This window comes from Canis lupus, chromosome 4 (assembly GCF_011100685.1).
Source record: "Canis lupus familiaris isolate Mischka breed German Shepherd chromosome 4, alternate assembly UU_Cfam_GSD_1.0, whole genome shotgun sequence".
In the NCBI taxonomy this organism is placed as follows: Eukaryota; Metazoa; Chordata; class Mammalia; order Carnivora; family Canidae; genus Canis; species Canis lupus.
In genome coordinates this window covers 10,145,609-10,159,786 of record NC_049225.1, presented here as the reverse complement: position 1 = coordinate 10,159,786, position 14,178 = coordinate 10,145,609, and the positions used below count along the sequence as shown (strand labels likewise).

At 39.4% G+C, this 14,178-nt stretch overlaps 2 protein-coding genes and 1 long non-coding RNA gene across 3 annotated transcripts in view; 1 reads left to right on the top strand and 2 right to left on the bottom strand.

Annotated features, from left to right (window-relative positions):
- The window catches only part of NUP133 (nucleoporin 133), a 54,099-nt gene extending 47,216 nt beyond the window's left edge, over window positions 1-6,883 (bottom strand). Inside the window, exons 1-3 of the mRNA XM_038533951.1 lie at window positions 6,590-6,883; window positions 4,064-4,182; window positions 1,294-1,397 (exon numbers count right to left, since the gene is read on the bottom strand). Coding sequence (XP_038389879.1) covers window positions 1,294-1,397; window positions 4,064-4,182; window positions 6,590-6,771 — 405 coding nt within the window. The 5' untranslated portion in view covers window positions 6,772-6,883. The remainder of the gene's footprint in view (window positions 1-1,293; window positions 1,398-4,063; window positions 4,183-6,589) is intronic.
- Window positions 6,884-7,008: 125 nt separating this feature from the next.
- On the top strand, window positions 7,009-8,201 carry LOC111095442. Its single transcript, XR_005357811.1, has 2 exons — window positions 7,009-7,609; window positions 7,729-8,201. It is a non-coding gene; the product is annotated as an uncharacterized LOC111095442 (long non-coding RNA).
- A 3,799-nt stretch (window positions 8,202-12,000) lies between these two features.
- Window positions 12,001-14,178, bottom strand: part of ABCB10 (ATP binding cassette subfamily B member 10) — a 35,729-nt gene continuing 33,551 nt past the window's right edge. Inside the window, exon 13 of the mRNA XM_038533766.1 lies at window positions 12,001-13,911. Within this exon, the coding sequence (XP_038389694.1) occupies window positions 13,680-13,911 (232 nt within the window). The 3' untranslated portion in view covers window positions 12,001-13,679. The remainder of the gene's footprint in view (window positions 13,912-14,178) is intronic.

The following is a 14,178-nucleotide window of genomic DNA, read 5'->3' as shown; positions in this document are numbered from 1 at the left end:
TTCACATCAATCGAATTTTTTAAAATATGCACCTGACTTCACTATTTTTTTTCCTTGCATGTTTTAGATTCTGACTCACTGCTGGAAATACCATTCTACAAATATTCTTTCTTCTCACATCTTTTTGATCAGGCTTTCGGTAATTTCAAAACAAAGTTTTTTAACAGATATAGGATTAGGAAAACTTAAAAGCTAGACTAGTCCCTGAATATCAACTACTCCAATGTTTTTCTGGACTAAATAAAGTCTATTGGTTAAGAAAAATACGTATGGAATTTTCCTAGGCTAGTCTTGATTTGTTTGACAACTAACATCAGCATTACCACAGAGCAATTAATTATACCAAGTTGTCTAGAAAATATTTCTTAGCCTCAGCCAGGTATCAGGTTCCTTCTGCTAACTCATCACAGCACCCAGAACATCTGTCTCCCTTTCCTATGCTCACAAATATTATTTTCTATGTAGTAGCAGTACAGAGGTCACAGACATCAAGAGTTTAGGTAAGCAGGAGTCCCCAGTTCCAAAGGAATAAGGCCCAGTAACAGTAACCAGTGAGTGATGTAAGAGAGGATGCCTGATCTGAAACACACAGGAAAATAGGTTGCTGAGGATAAGGTTCTGGAAACACAAATGATAACCCTATGTGAGAAACTTGACAACTGAAAGTTAAACTAGCAATTGCTAAAACTGGTATCATTTTTTTCTTTGTTTTTTAAAAAGACATTTATTTATTTGGGGGGCGAGGGTAGAGGGAGAGAGAAAATCCTGAAGCAGACTCCTCACTGAGTGCAGTGAGGCAGAGCTCCATTTCAGGACCCCAAGATTATGATGTGAGCAGAATCAGGAGTTGCTGCCTAACTGACCGAGCGCCCCCAGGCACCGCTCAGTTCTTCTCTCTTAAGCATCATTCAGTAAATTCAGTGAAACACAATCCTATTTTAGAAATAAACTCAGTTCATTAGCTTATGTGGACAGCATTTAGTCTTTAAACTCCATTAGATAGACTGACAAGATGCTTATAACAATCATTAAAAATTTTAAAGTCTCTAATGTTATTAAATGTAAGTAACATAGCTCTAGTTTAAAATTATTAAATGGGAGGAACTTTTCCCCCCAATAGAAATGTGTATGCATGCTCAGTGTTTCATATTGTAACAAAAATGGAAATCCACAATGTTGTATAAATTCAGATTACTGTCCTGTAACAACTCTAAAGCTTTATTAGAGTAAAAATCTAGAGCCAATTGGTAATCCTCTCCTCTATCTCCTACTAGTTCTCTAAACAGCAATTACCTTAGTAATAGGTGACAGAGCAATCTTCCAAATAATGAGTTTCTCTTTGCAGACCAGACAAGCCCATCCACCTTCATCTATGTGAACAGTGAGCTGATCATCAACTTTAAAAAAAAAGTGTGTAATTAATCTTAAAGCATAAATTTTTAAAAATTGTTAAAAAGAAAAAAGATCCTTAAAATTCCTTATATGAAAATCTTCTTTATGGCTACATTCTTTATATATATATATAAGTTATTACCACATACAAAAAAGATTCATTCACATCAAAAAATGCTTTTTTTTTCCCCAAAAAATGCTATTGAGTAAATCAATATTTATTAACAAAACAAGAATCTATTTGACTTTTATAACCATTTTTGGAAATGTATCTGAAGGCAAAAAGTGTATTTTAGGCTTAGGTTTACTATCTTTTAATATTTGCTATAAACAGGTATCTTACTTTCTGTAATATTTAGTAACATCTATAATTTTATTTTGATATGGAAACACAAATAATCTCCCATTAAATATATAAAAAAATTTCAAGGAAAAATTGTTCCTTCAAAAGAATGTGATTTTAAAATACTTTCTTTAAAAGTATAATAAATCATTATATGCAAACATATATAAATATCAAAGGTGACATTCCATATTTTTTAAAAAGCTATTTATTTTAAAAAGAGAGAGAGCACATACATGAGGGAGGGACAGAAGGAGTAGAAGAGAATCTAAAGCAGGCTCCCCACTAAGCACAGGGCTCAATTCCGTGACCTTATCTAAAACCAAGAGCCAGCCGCTTAACTAACTGAGCCACCCAGGTGTCTCATGGGTTACATTCCATATTAAATGGCAAAACTAAATTAGTATGTTGCTGTCATAAGCGTTAGTGGCCAACTAATGTGTTAGCCCTAGAAATTTAATTAACTTGAGCTCTGCTCTTTGCTTAAAAGCAGGGTACAGAGGGCAAAACAAAAGGCATCAATAACGTACAAGCTACAATACTAAATCATGCCTAAGCTAAGTGTGTGTTTTTTGCTGAATTAGAATGCTCAATATTTTCTTTTCCTAAAAGCAATATAGCAGCTCCAAATACTCTACAGGCAAACCCCTGAGGTCTCTGATTTAACACACAGTACTTGGTAGGTTTCTATATAGGGAAAAGTTCTTATAGTTTACATATGCACATCCTAATTTCTAGGGATTCTCTCCTTTGAGGCTCTGTACTATTAATAGTACTATCTGTGCTATTTGTTCAAGCCTGGTGGCATGAACCAGGAATATGTTAAAAGGCTTAAATACAATTTAAGCTGAAATTTTTTGAAGAGTAAAAAAAAATATAACATATGTATTTAAAACAAGAACAGTGCATAATAGAGGTTTGTGAAAATTTAGTTGTCTGAACACCACCGTAACTGAATTCCCAAGGACTCATAGACAAAGATATGCAACTTCAAGTTGATGAGAAATATTCCTTTCTAGAATAGGGTACTTTAACCTTTTTTGACTGTCATTCACAGTATGAAACACACTTTGTATCACAATACATTCAAATACAATTTAAATAAAACAGGGCAGCCTGATTTCAGAAATGCTGTCGTAATGGTTTTTAACAACTTTTATTCTTCTTACTGGTGCTGTTTTGTAGAATCAGGATCAACATTAACAGGTTTTGCGGGGATTGTTTTATACCTTTTTTTTTAAATCAGACTTCTATTTTTATGTTTTAACATTTTCATAAAAAAAATTTTTGTAACTGGAGCCACGTAACAAATATGAGGAAAATTGTGCCTTGTTTCAACAGTTTTGCTAATTCTTAGGCTGAAAGATGACAGATGCCTAGAGTTTACCTTATGTTGAATTAAAATCAGTATTTCTCTAACAACAAAAAAAAAAACCAACAGGGCAGCCTGGGTGGTTCAGCGGTTTAGCGCCACCTTCAGCCCAGGGCCTAATCCTGGAGACCCAGGATCGAGTCCCATGTCGGGCCTCCTGCATGGAGCCTGCTTCTCCCTCTGTGTCTCTGCCTTTCTCTCTCTGTCTCTCATGAATAAATAAACAGAATCTTAAAAAAAATTATCTAACATTATTATATGAAATGCACTCTGATATCATGCACTCTGTTTTTTTAAGTGCTGGCCATGAGACACTAAACTGACTTCAGTCACTACTTACAGTTTGAAAAACACTTCCAGAAAATCACAAAAATCTAGAATTGAATCATAAACAAAAATGACTTGGGTTCATCACTGAGGATGCTCTGAACTTTGCTCCCCCAGTCACCCAACCCCTCGTCCTTAGTGTTGCCTTTTTGATGCTTGTGTGACTGCATCTTCCAAATTTCCACTCTAATTCTCTGCCAAGAGAATCTTCTACAGGTACCACATTGATAACATAAATGTGTACATAAAACCTCTGGGATACTACACAGGATCCAGAAATAGAAGTAAGATTTGACCTGATTGCAGTATTACACCCAATAGTGTGAGGCAGTGGTTGTTTTTTTTTTTTTTTTTAAAGCTAACTTCATACACACAAATTCTGAAATCGGACTGAGTTTTGCATATGCAATGTTTAAAGCCATAAAAGAAGTAACATGATTGTGCTAAGAATAGACTCATTCTGCTTCTGAAATTTATTTTATTTTTCAGTTACAGTGAAGATCAAATATGTTATCTGTTTCTGCCCGATTTAAGTGAAGGAATATCACAGAAAGCACAAATTTCGATCTAAGCTAGAGCCAGGCTGCATTCTGAATTGCTAATAAAGGCAAATGGAAAATGATACCCACCTTCAGCCAATGTTAAGGCTTCCATTATTTTAACAGGAAGAGAAGATCCAAATGTTTTCACATCATAGTTCATAGACTCAGTTACACAGTGGTGTGGCAATATCCGTGTAGGTGTCCCTCTAAAGAAAAGAAACCATATTATTTGAATCATAACTTAAAATTGTGTTATTCTGATCTTTACATACCTATTTTCACATGAAGAGAAGATCTTGCTTTGGCTCATGTCTACTGCAATTAACTATATTTTTCATTAAAAAAAAAAAGACTGACAGGATCTAGAAAAACTTGGTTTCGGACTCTTCTGCTCTAGCAATCAGATGCATGCTCTATTTGCTTAGACCCTTTATAACTGCTTCCTTAGTTGTGAAATACAAAGGTTGGACTAGATCAGTGTTTTCCAAATTGTGGGTCATTTTGAAGGTCTCAATCAACATTTATGAAAAATGAAATAGAATATAATCTAGAAAAAAAAAAGAATATAATCTAGAATTTATTCTACACTGTGGTCAAAAAAGCTTTACAAACATTGGGTTAGATCATCCTTAAGCTCTCATCAGCTCCAGAATTCTTTTTTTTTTTTTTTAATTTTTATTTATTTATGATAGTCACACAGAGAGAGAGAGAGAGGGGCACAGACACAGGCAGAGGGAGAAGCAGGCTCCATGCACCGGGAGCCCGACGTGGGATTCCATCTTGGGTCTCCAGGATCGCGCCCAGGGCCAAAAGCAGGCGCCAAACCGCTGCGCCACCCAGGGATCCCCCAGAATTCTTTTTATTGAAGTACAGTTGATATACAATGTTACATTAGTTTCAGATGTACAATACAGTAATTGGAAACTATGCTCTGCTCAAAAGTATAACTACAGTCACCATGCAACCCTATTATATCACTGATTATATTCCCAATGTTGTACTTTTCATCCTCATGCCTTACACATTCCGTAACAGGAGGTCTGTACCTCTCACTCCCCTTCACCCATTTTGCCCTCATCAGCTATAGAACTTTATGAAATCTACTAGACTTGTACAATCAAGAAATTAAATAGGGTCCTGAATATCTGCTGTTATCTGTTCTTCAACACCAGATACAGCAGTCGAAATTGTATCTCCTGCGTTTAGGGCCACCTTCAGCCCAAGGCGTGATCCTACAGACCAGCGATCAAGTCCCATGTTGGGCTCCCTGCAGGGAGCTTGCTTCTCCCTCTGTGTCTCTCAATCTAAAAAAAAAAAAAAAAAAAAATTGTGTCTCCTTCTCATCTTGTTAACCTTCAAAAATAATGTAAAGTTACCAGTATAAAATTTATTCCCTCTTGTGAGGATTAAATGAGCTTTGTTTCCTGACAGAGCGTTATAACAAAGATTTTTCTTTAAATGATCACTGGAGGGGACCCCTGGGTGGCTCAGCGGTTTAGCACCTGCCTTTGGCCCAGGGCATGATCCTGGAGTCCCAGAATCGAGTCCTGCATTGGGCTCCCTGCACGGAGCCTGCTTCTCCCTCTGCCTGTGTCTCTGCTCCCCCCCGCCACATGTCTATCACGAATAAATAAATAAATCTTAAGAAAAAAATAAATGATCACTGGAAAGTAAGAAAAGTTTTTAAAACACATTAAATAGAGTACAGCTTTTATTCCCTGATTTTTCTCAAAAGTAGAAAACACTGACAAGATCACCACTTCGAAGAGCACTTTCAAAAGCAAAAAGTCAAAGACGCAGTGTAGTTTTTAAAAACCATTTCTCCTTTAAAGCATTGCAAACATTCAGAGATAAATTTTAACTATAAATTCAAAATCCAGCATCACAGTTTTCTTGCAAAAAAAAAGTTCATTTTTGGTAGACGAATTCTGAGGAAACTACTCTAAAACATGCTACCTTCTAAAGTTCTAAATTAATTATGACAGGGGGGCATGGAGCATGATTTAACAGATATGTGGACTAATGTGAAACGCTTTTTTCTGGTAACTATTCTTATGTCAATGCTACGGATAACCTTTGCCCTATTTAATTTAGCTACAAAATTAACTTGTGTGGCCTAAAGTCCCTTAATTATCAATCAGCAGATATATTAACGGCAGTAATTATATCAGGCACTATACGATTTTCCTAGGCTGGAGACGCTCATTCCCACCATCGTCGAGGAATTTCATGTTGATTCATTTGGCCTTGAGTGAAGCGGGTTCAGGTCAAATACTATCGCCATTTCACAGATGAAAAGAATGACTGACTTGCACCGGAACACAGGGGCAGTAAGGAGGCGGCAGGCAACCACTCACTGCAATCCAACTGTTCCCTTCTACACAGAGGTAGAAGAGACCTTTTCCATGAAAAGTGAAAAGTGAAGGCACAATTGACGAATTAAAAGCGAGGCTGAAATAACCCGCAAAGATGGCGAAGGTCTATTTCCCCCAAACTTCTGGCATTCCTCCCCGCCGCCCCCGGTTCCGGAGGATTCTGGAGACACTGGCCCAGCAGGCCCGCGAGGCACGTAAGCCTGCGCATCACCGGACCGAACCGGGGACAATCACGTACCTCGAGCTCAGCGAGCTACGCCGGCCGACGGGCGAAAAGACCACCGGGGAGCTGACTGCCGACCCCAGGCACAGCCCTTTCCTGCTCGCCGTCCGGGGCGTGGAACCTGGCCCGACTCCGCCTAGCGGGCCCCTCCGGGTTCCGGGCCCGGGTGTCCGCGGAGAGGAGACGGCCGGGAACATGACGGAAGGGAGAGGCGACACAGAACGCGCCGATCCCGCCGGTGCGGCCTGCAGCTCTGCTCGCGCGCGGAGCTTGAACACCCAGAGGCGGGAGGGCGCGCAGTGATGACGTAAAAACACAGCGCCAAGCTCCGGGCTTTGTAGGGTGGCGGGGGCAGAGCGCGCGGTCAGACGTAAAAGCGCAGCGCCGAGGCGCGGGGTGTGGTGGGGACGGTGGGAGGGCGCGCGGTAATGACGTGGAGCGGCGCAGTCGGCCGCGGGGCGTGGTCGGAGAGGTGACTCCTTTGGGGCCTTCGGGGGCCGGCGGGTGTCGGGAGCCTCAGGGAAGCGAGACTGGAAAGCCCGGGGCCCTCTGGACCCCGAGGGGTGGGGCTGGCCCCCCGGCAGCCTGAACACCAGCGTCTCCGTGTGCTGGTGTCTCCTGAGCCTCTCGCCAGCTGCAGTGTCGGATCCCTGGTCCACGCTGAAAGGCCGCCAGTGCTGTCACACTCAGGGTTATGTTTGTCCTTCTCCAGGTTTGTCGTTCCCCACTCAACTCCGCGCCGTCTCATCCACGCTAGCAGAGTCCAGGTCTTTAGCCCGGATCTGGCTCAGAAGCTGCCCTCTGCAGCAGCTCCCGGGGGGACAATGGGACCTGCGTGTCCTGCAGACTCCTCACGACCCATGTGTCAAAAACTGGATTCCTGTTTTCCTTGAGGACCCCTTCGCCCCCGGGTAAAGGAGGGCTCGTCCCGGAGTCACTCGGCGCACCGACCGCCGCCGCGACATCCCGGAGCGCCGAGCTGAGTCGGGCCACCGGGGCCAGCCTGGCCGGGACAGCGGGGACCCAAGAACTTCGGTATCACCACCCGGGCTGCTACATTTTCCTCGTGGCTGCCATCTCCTTTTTTTTTTTTTTTAAGTCATTTCCTTATTTATCCTCTGACCTTATTTTGAACAGCGTGGTTCCTTCTACAGGAGACTAGGAGGAGGGATGGTGTGGAGCCGCGTCTCCCGCTCGAGCTTGCCCACCCACCCACTGCCTGGGAATGTGCACGTCTAACGGGCTTCCCGGTGTGGGTGATGCTGCTGTCTGGGGATATTTTGACAACCACTCACGTAGTAATTGAGTGTATAGACTCCGGAATTAAATGGGACTTGCTTTAAATCTCGCCTCTGCTATTCACTATCTCTGTCACCTTTTTGAGCCTCTATTAAATTACTGAAAGTACTCGCTTGTGAGAATTAGATAGTGGAGACATGACTGTATTCATGGATGGCAAAAAACACAAACGTAGAATGAAAGCAAACAAGCTGAAGAAAAACAGTATTTCCAATAAAATAGTACTCTTTAAAGAAAATCCGCAAGAGAAAGCAAGCCACCCCAAAAGGAAAAAAAAAAAAATGGAAATGTGGAAGGCATGAACTAGCATTAAGTCAAAGACTAGAAATGACCACATGAAAAGATCTTCAATGTCACTAGTAATTAAAGAAATACGAATCAAACCACCAATCAGTATTTTTTGCCTGTTTAACTAGTTGGAAGTTTTTTAAAAAATGAAAATAGTTCATGTTGAAAGGCTGTGGAGTAATACGTGCTGATATTTACACTTCTGGTGAGATTTTTATAAATTAGTACCATCTTTTGAGAGGATAATCTATCAAAAAGCCTTATAACTTGCACATGCTCTTTAAACTTGGCAATTCACTTTTAGAAATTATCTGAAAAAAACAAAAATCATATAGATAGTATTGTTTATAATAGCGAAGACTATAGAAAGATGTACAATGATAGCTTTGTAGTATATTCACATTAAAAGAAGACATGTAGATGCGTGTAATGAATACTTAAGGATATAGGAAAATATTTCATTGTAAAATTTTATTTTTTTTTAACTTTTATTTATGATAGTCACACACACAGAGAGAGAGAGAGAGAGAGAGAGAGAGAGGCAGAGACACAGGCAGAGGGAGAAGCAGGCTCCATGCACCGGGAGCCCGACGTGGGATTCGATCCCAGGTCTCCAGGATCACGCCCTGGGCCAAAGGCAGGGGCCAAACCGCTGCGCCACCCAGGGATCCCCCCATTGTAAAATTTTAAAAAGCAGGTTGGTCTAAGAACAGTATTCCACGATGAGCCCTTTATTTTCTGTATATTTTTTTTATTGGAGTTCGATTTGCCAATGTATAGCATAACACCCAGTATGCATCCCATGGAGTGACTCCTCAGTGCCCATCACCCAGTCACCCCATCACCCCACTCACCTCCCTTTCCACCACCTCTTGTTCGTTTCCCAGAGTTAGGAGTCTCTCATGTTCTGTCTCCCTCTCTGATATTTCCCACAACGAGCCCATTTTTTAATTGAAATAAAATACTTCAGGACGCCTGGGTGGCTCAGTGGTTGAGCATCTGCCTTTGGCTCAGGTTGTGATCCCTGTCCTGGGATCGAGTCCCGCGTCGGGCTTCCTGCGTGGAGCCTGCTTCTCCCTCTGCCTGTGTCTCTGCCTCTCTCTCATGAATAAATAAAATCTTTTTTTAAAATGAAATAAAATATCTCATTGTATGTCTAGACACATGCACATTTGTGAGATGTTCAACCTGAACATGTGCCTCCCTTCCTAACGTGCTACCCTTTCAGTTAAGACCAAACTTTGATTTATGTGGCACTAATCACTGCAATCAACAATGGGACAGTAGCCAGAATCACTTCTTGCAGCTGTGGTAGAATTGTTAGAATCCCATTATCACTGACATAGTAATGGTGACATTATTAAAATTGAAAGGCAGGGGAACAATGAAAAACTCATGATAGAAATCATCCACGCCCAATCATTTTCAAGGCATTCATTTAATTGCCATCTAATGGCAATGGGACTTTGAGATAACTATAAATTTCATTGTAGTTTAAAGGAATTTAGTCCTCCAAGCAGGGAAGAATGCATATTGTTTTCACTAGTTCAATGGTCAGGAGACTGTCAAGGGTCAAAGACCGTCTCCAGCTTGCAGGCCTTTTAGTCTGTTGGAACTGCTCATAAATGAGTGTGGCTGTGTTCCAATAAAACTCTATGGACACTGAAATTTAAATTTCATATAACTTTGATGTGTTATGAAATATTTTTCCTTTGATTTTAAAAATAATTTAAAGCTGTAAAAACTGGGGTGCCCGCATGACTCAGTTGGTTAAGCATTGGACTCTTGGTTTGGTCTTGGGTCATCATTTCAGGGTCGTAGGATGGAACCGCATGTCAGGCGCCATGCTCAGTGTAGTCTGCTTGGGATTCTCTCTCTCCTTCTTCCTTTACCCCTCCCCCGGCTCACGTGTGCTCTCTTTCTCTCTCTCACTAAATAAATAAAATCTTTAAAAAACAAACAAACCGGGATCCCTGGGTGACTCAGTGGTTTAGCGCCTGCCTTCAGCCCAGCGGGTGTGATCCTGGAGTCCCAGGATTGAGTCCCCCAATGGGCTCCCTGCATGGAGCCTGCTTCTCCTTCTGCCTGTGTCTCTGCCTCTCTCTCTCTCTCTCTGTCTCATGAATGAATAAATAAAATCTTTTAAAAAACTGTAAAAACCATCCTTAGCTTGCAGACCATACAAATCAGGCAGCAGGTCCGTTTACTGACCCATGGGCTAGTTTCATGAGGAAACATGGGTCCTTTGTAGGCATAGGGGAAGTAGAGAATGCTCAGTAATGTTTTTCAAATGAATGAACAGAGATTGCCATGATGCCTGACATAAAAATCATGTAGAAGGACACCCCCAAAGGAACATTTACAATGTAGTTTTCACATACTTCTTTAATATACTTAATGTTTTGTAACATTTATATTTGTTTTCATTTATTTTCTAACAGCTTTGGCATTTTTATGGAATAAAATGGATTTCTCAAAATAGAACCTTAGTTTATAAAAATTGGTTTAGCTTAAAACAGCTTATTTAGCTTATGGTTATTTCCTGAGAACCAGTCAAGTCCAAGGTCAGAGAAGGCCTTGCACATAGAGATGAGCCTGGGAGGTGGACAACAAACACTAAGCTCATTAACATGAAATTTTATCGCACATGCAGTATTTCTGGTGATTAAAATTTTCTTTTTTGCTTATTTTTTCAATTGCTTATATGAACATACATATCCTTCAATTGTTCTCCATGCATGTAGAATGAAAGCTAAGATTTTCAGCATGATTTTGAAGGTCCATGATCCAGCTCCCATTTCTCTAATATCTCCTAGTATACAGCACCAGTGCTGAATTAATTTACAACTTGCCTATTCTTCTTTTCTGTGAAAAGGGGATGATAGGCCTTTATTTAAATTATAGAACTGTCAAGGTATCAAACATGGTAACATGTGCAAACACTCGGGAAACAAATTGGTGCAGTAACTCCTCTGCTATTTAGCTATTTTCTTGTAATTACTTTTTGTTTCCTTTATCTCTTTCTAAATAAACTAGAAGTTCCTTGAGAGCAGATACTCATTCTGTCATCAACTCCAAAGCAGAATTCCTTGTCCACAGTGGGAATAGAGGATACTTATTTATTGCACTAAAGCAACTAAATAGAGAGTTTATGTAGGAGTACTGACAATACTGACTCTATCTTTAGCCCTCCATCTTGTTCAGGTTTGCTCAATGACCTCTCTTGTGTTCCAGGTCCCTTGAAGATTAATATACATACCTTAGAAGTGCACACCAAGGCTGGGATGTGTGGAGGCTTGCTTTGGTCTCCCATGAATCTGTTAGAGTCTTTACACTTCCTATGGATGGCACCACAATATCTAATTAAAGATTAGCTGCCGGTTAGGTGCATGCAAGCCCTTTGATCTCACTACAGTATGCTCCCCACCCACACATCCCTTTGCTCTATGAAATCTGTAGACCAAGGTTTGGACTTTATGGAGAATAGCTGTGCAGCTGCCTGGAGCATCATCAACTCGATCCCCCATCGACAAGTTTCTTTGAAGAAAACTCCATGTAAATTGGATGGAGTCACCTATTTCAATCTCCCGTCTCTAACCTTCTCAGTTTGGGGGATACTTTACTATCCCTCCCCCACCTTCTAACAGTTTATAAATAGCAAAACAACGAAAGGGTAAAAATAAAAATGAGAACATTAACAATTTTAGGTAAGGAGGATATGAAAGGAACTTGTAATTACTACTTTCCTTTATTTATAATGTTAGTTTTTTCTTTATTACTGAACCTCCATAGTCAAATTCCAGTAAGAATAAAGCTTTATAAGAAGTGACAGACTCAAATAAAGTTTACTATAAATTTTAATCTGGGATATAAAATGTTCCTTAAAGACACATTTGAACATCTTGTATTAGAAAATAAAATATAATCAAAGTCAATTTTGTAAATAATTTCTATGGCACAAAGAGATTTCCCTCAGATCCAACTTGTAATTGTTTAGTCTGCTGTGAACCATGCCATAATAGCAAATTGTATAAAGAATACAAGTAAAGCTTGTTAAAATGATTGTCACAAATATACTGTTTCCTAATACAAAGAACATGGAGTTCATTCATTCACTGAGTTCATTTTATTCAATGATAAATTCCCTTATGTAGAATGAATTATAACACTACACGCTTATCAGGAAATAGTGGTTCTTCTTCCAGTATAATCAGTGAACTAATCAATACTTAGAACATGGGCAAACTTCCATTTTAATTATACCAATATAGTTATTTCTTAGGTTCTGGCATCATCAATGTTAAAAAAAGCACTTTTTCTTGAGGCAACAGCAAAATAACAGAAGTGATTTGAAAGATGGCTTTCAGCACTGCTTTCAGAATTCTGAGGCATTTGGGTGAATAAAATTATAACCATAAATCAAAAGGGTTATAATCCTCTTTTCAGAAGAGTGAGTGACAAGTTCTGAAAGTTTATTGATACTCTGTATCAATAGGAAAACTACTGATACAAACAATATCAAAAGGAAGAACTAAGCTTTCTTCAAATGTTTTAAAGTTGAAAATTACAGTTATATTATTTAGATTTTTGCCTTATTGAATGAAACAACTTCAAAAGTATTTCAGTAACTGGTAAAATGTAAAATTTGGCTAGGAATTATAAATTTTTAAAAGAGGATTTTCAAAATACATGCCTTTGGATAACTTATATATAAAATTCATTTTTACCTCTTGGTAATACCTAGCAGTTCATGCCTCGCTTCCCAAAGTAACAAATGTGCAAATAATGAAAACAGAAGTTTCCGTATTCAAAGGATGGGCTTCTTCCCTTTTTAGAACTCATCAGACTTTCATGTGCTAAAAATGTTGAAAACCACACACATCTAAACACAGTTTCATCCCAGAAGAACACATATTTCTAAAGTTTCACACCCCTGAAGACATAGGAGGTGGGGAACATAAATGTTCCCTCCTCGCCATGTGACATTAACTATTCCTGTATGTCTGTATGTCAGGTTTGCTTCAGGAGATTATCAGAATAGAAAAAGAGGAAGATTTTCATCTAGTGAAATTAGACATAATGTAGGTAGGACACTACCAAGAGAATTACACAGAGTGACTGGCAAACTCACCTAAAATAGTTAAGCTTTTTATTTATAATCCCCTTTTAAAAGTTGTCATTTGACAACAGTTTCAATGTGTATCAGCAGGTTAAAAAAAATGAGGCATCATGTTATATTAATTAAAGTACTCCAGGATAAAAGAAAGTAAAAAAACCTGAAAATAACTTCAGTGCTATAGACATTTAGAAAGTTACAATTATTAAAACTCTGAATAAAAAAGTCTTGAGAATAGGTACATCTCAAAACAATGTTTTATCCACCTTGGAAAAAATAGGCATATTTTAAATAACTTGAAGTATGATTTGTAGATTAGATACCATCCCTAAATTTCTTTTTATCCTGCAGCAATGGTTTGCTTTAAAGTCTCCCATGTTCACTTTATCAGTAATTGCTTCTTTAAGCTGAAATAAACCTTTGTTTGTTCATTAATTTTCTGTATATCCCGTCTGGTTTTGAAAGCAATTCCTCATGTTTCCCACATTCTGTAATCTTTCCTTGGTCAAGAACAGCCACCATATTAGCATTCTTAATGGTAGACAGACGGTGGGCGATAATTAGCACTGTTCTTCCTTCCATGAGTCGGTCCAGCGCTTCTTGCACAAGGTATTCATTTTCAGCATCCAGCGCGCTTTCACAGGAACCATGTGAGAAAGCAGAGACATCAGTGCTGTGCATGCTGTGTGCTCACGTACTTCCCCTTATAAACGCAGTTGCCCCAGAGGAGCAGGGAATTTCCACTGCAATCAAAATCACTTCTACTCTATACATAATTCCACTATATATTTTTTATATTATAAAAATACTACACAAAAGAAACTTGGATCTTTGTTCTCCATAGAACTGCTGTCACAGAAGGAGCAGAGCACTCTGTAAAGCTGCTGCTGAGTGTGATCCA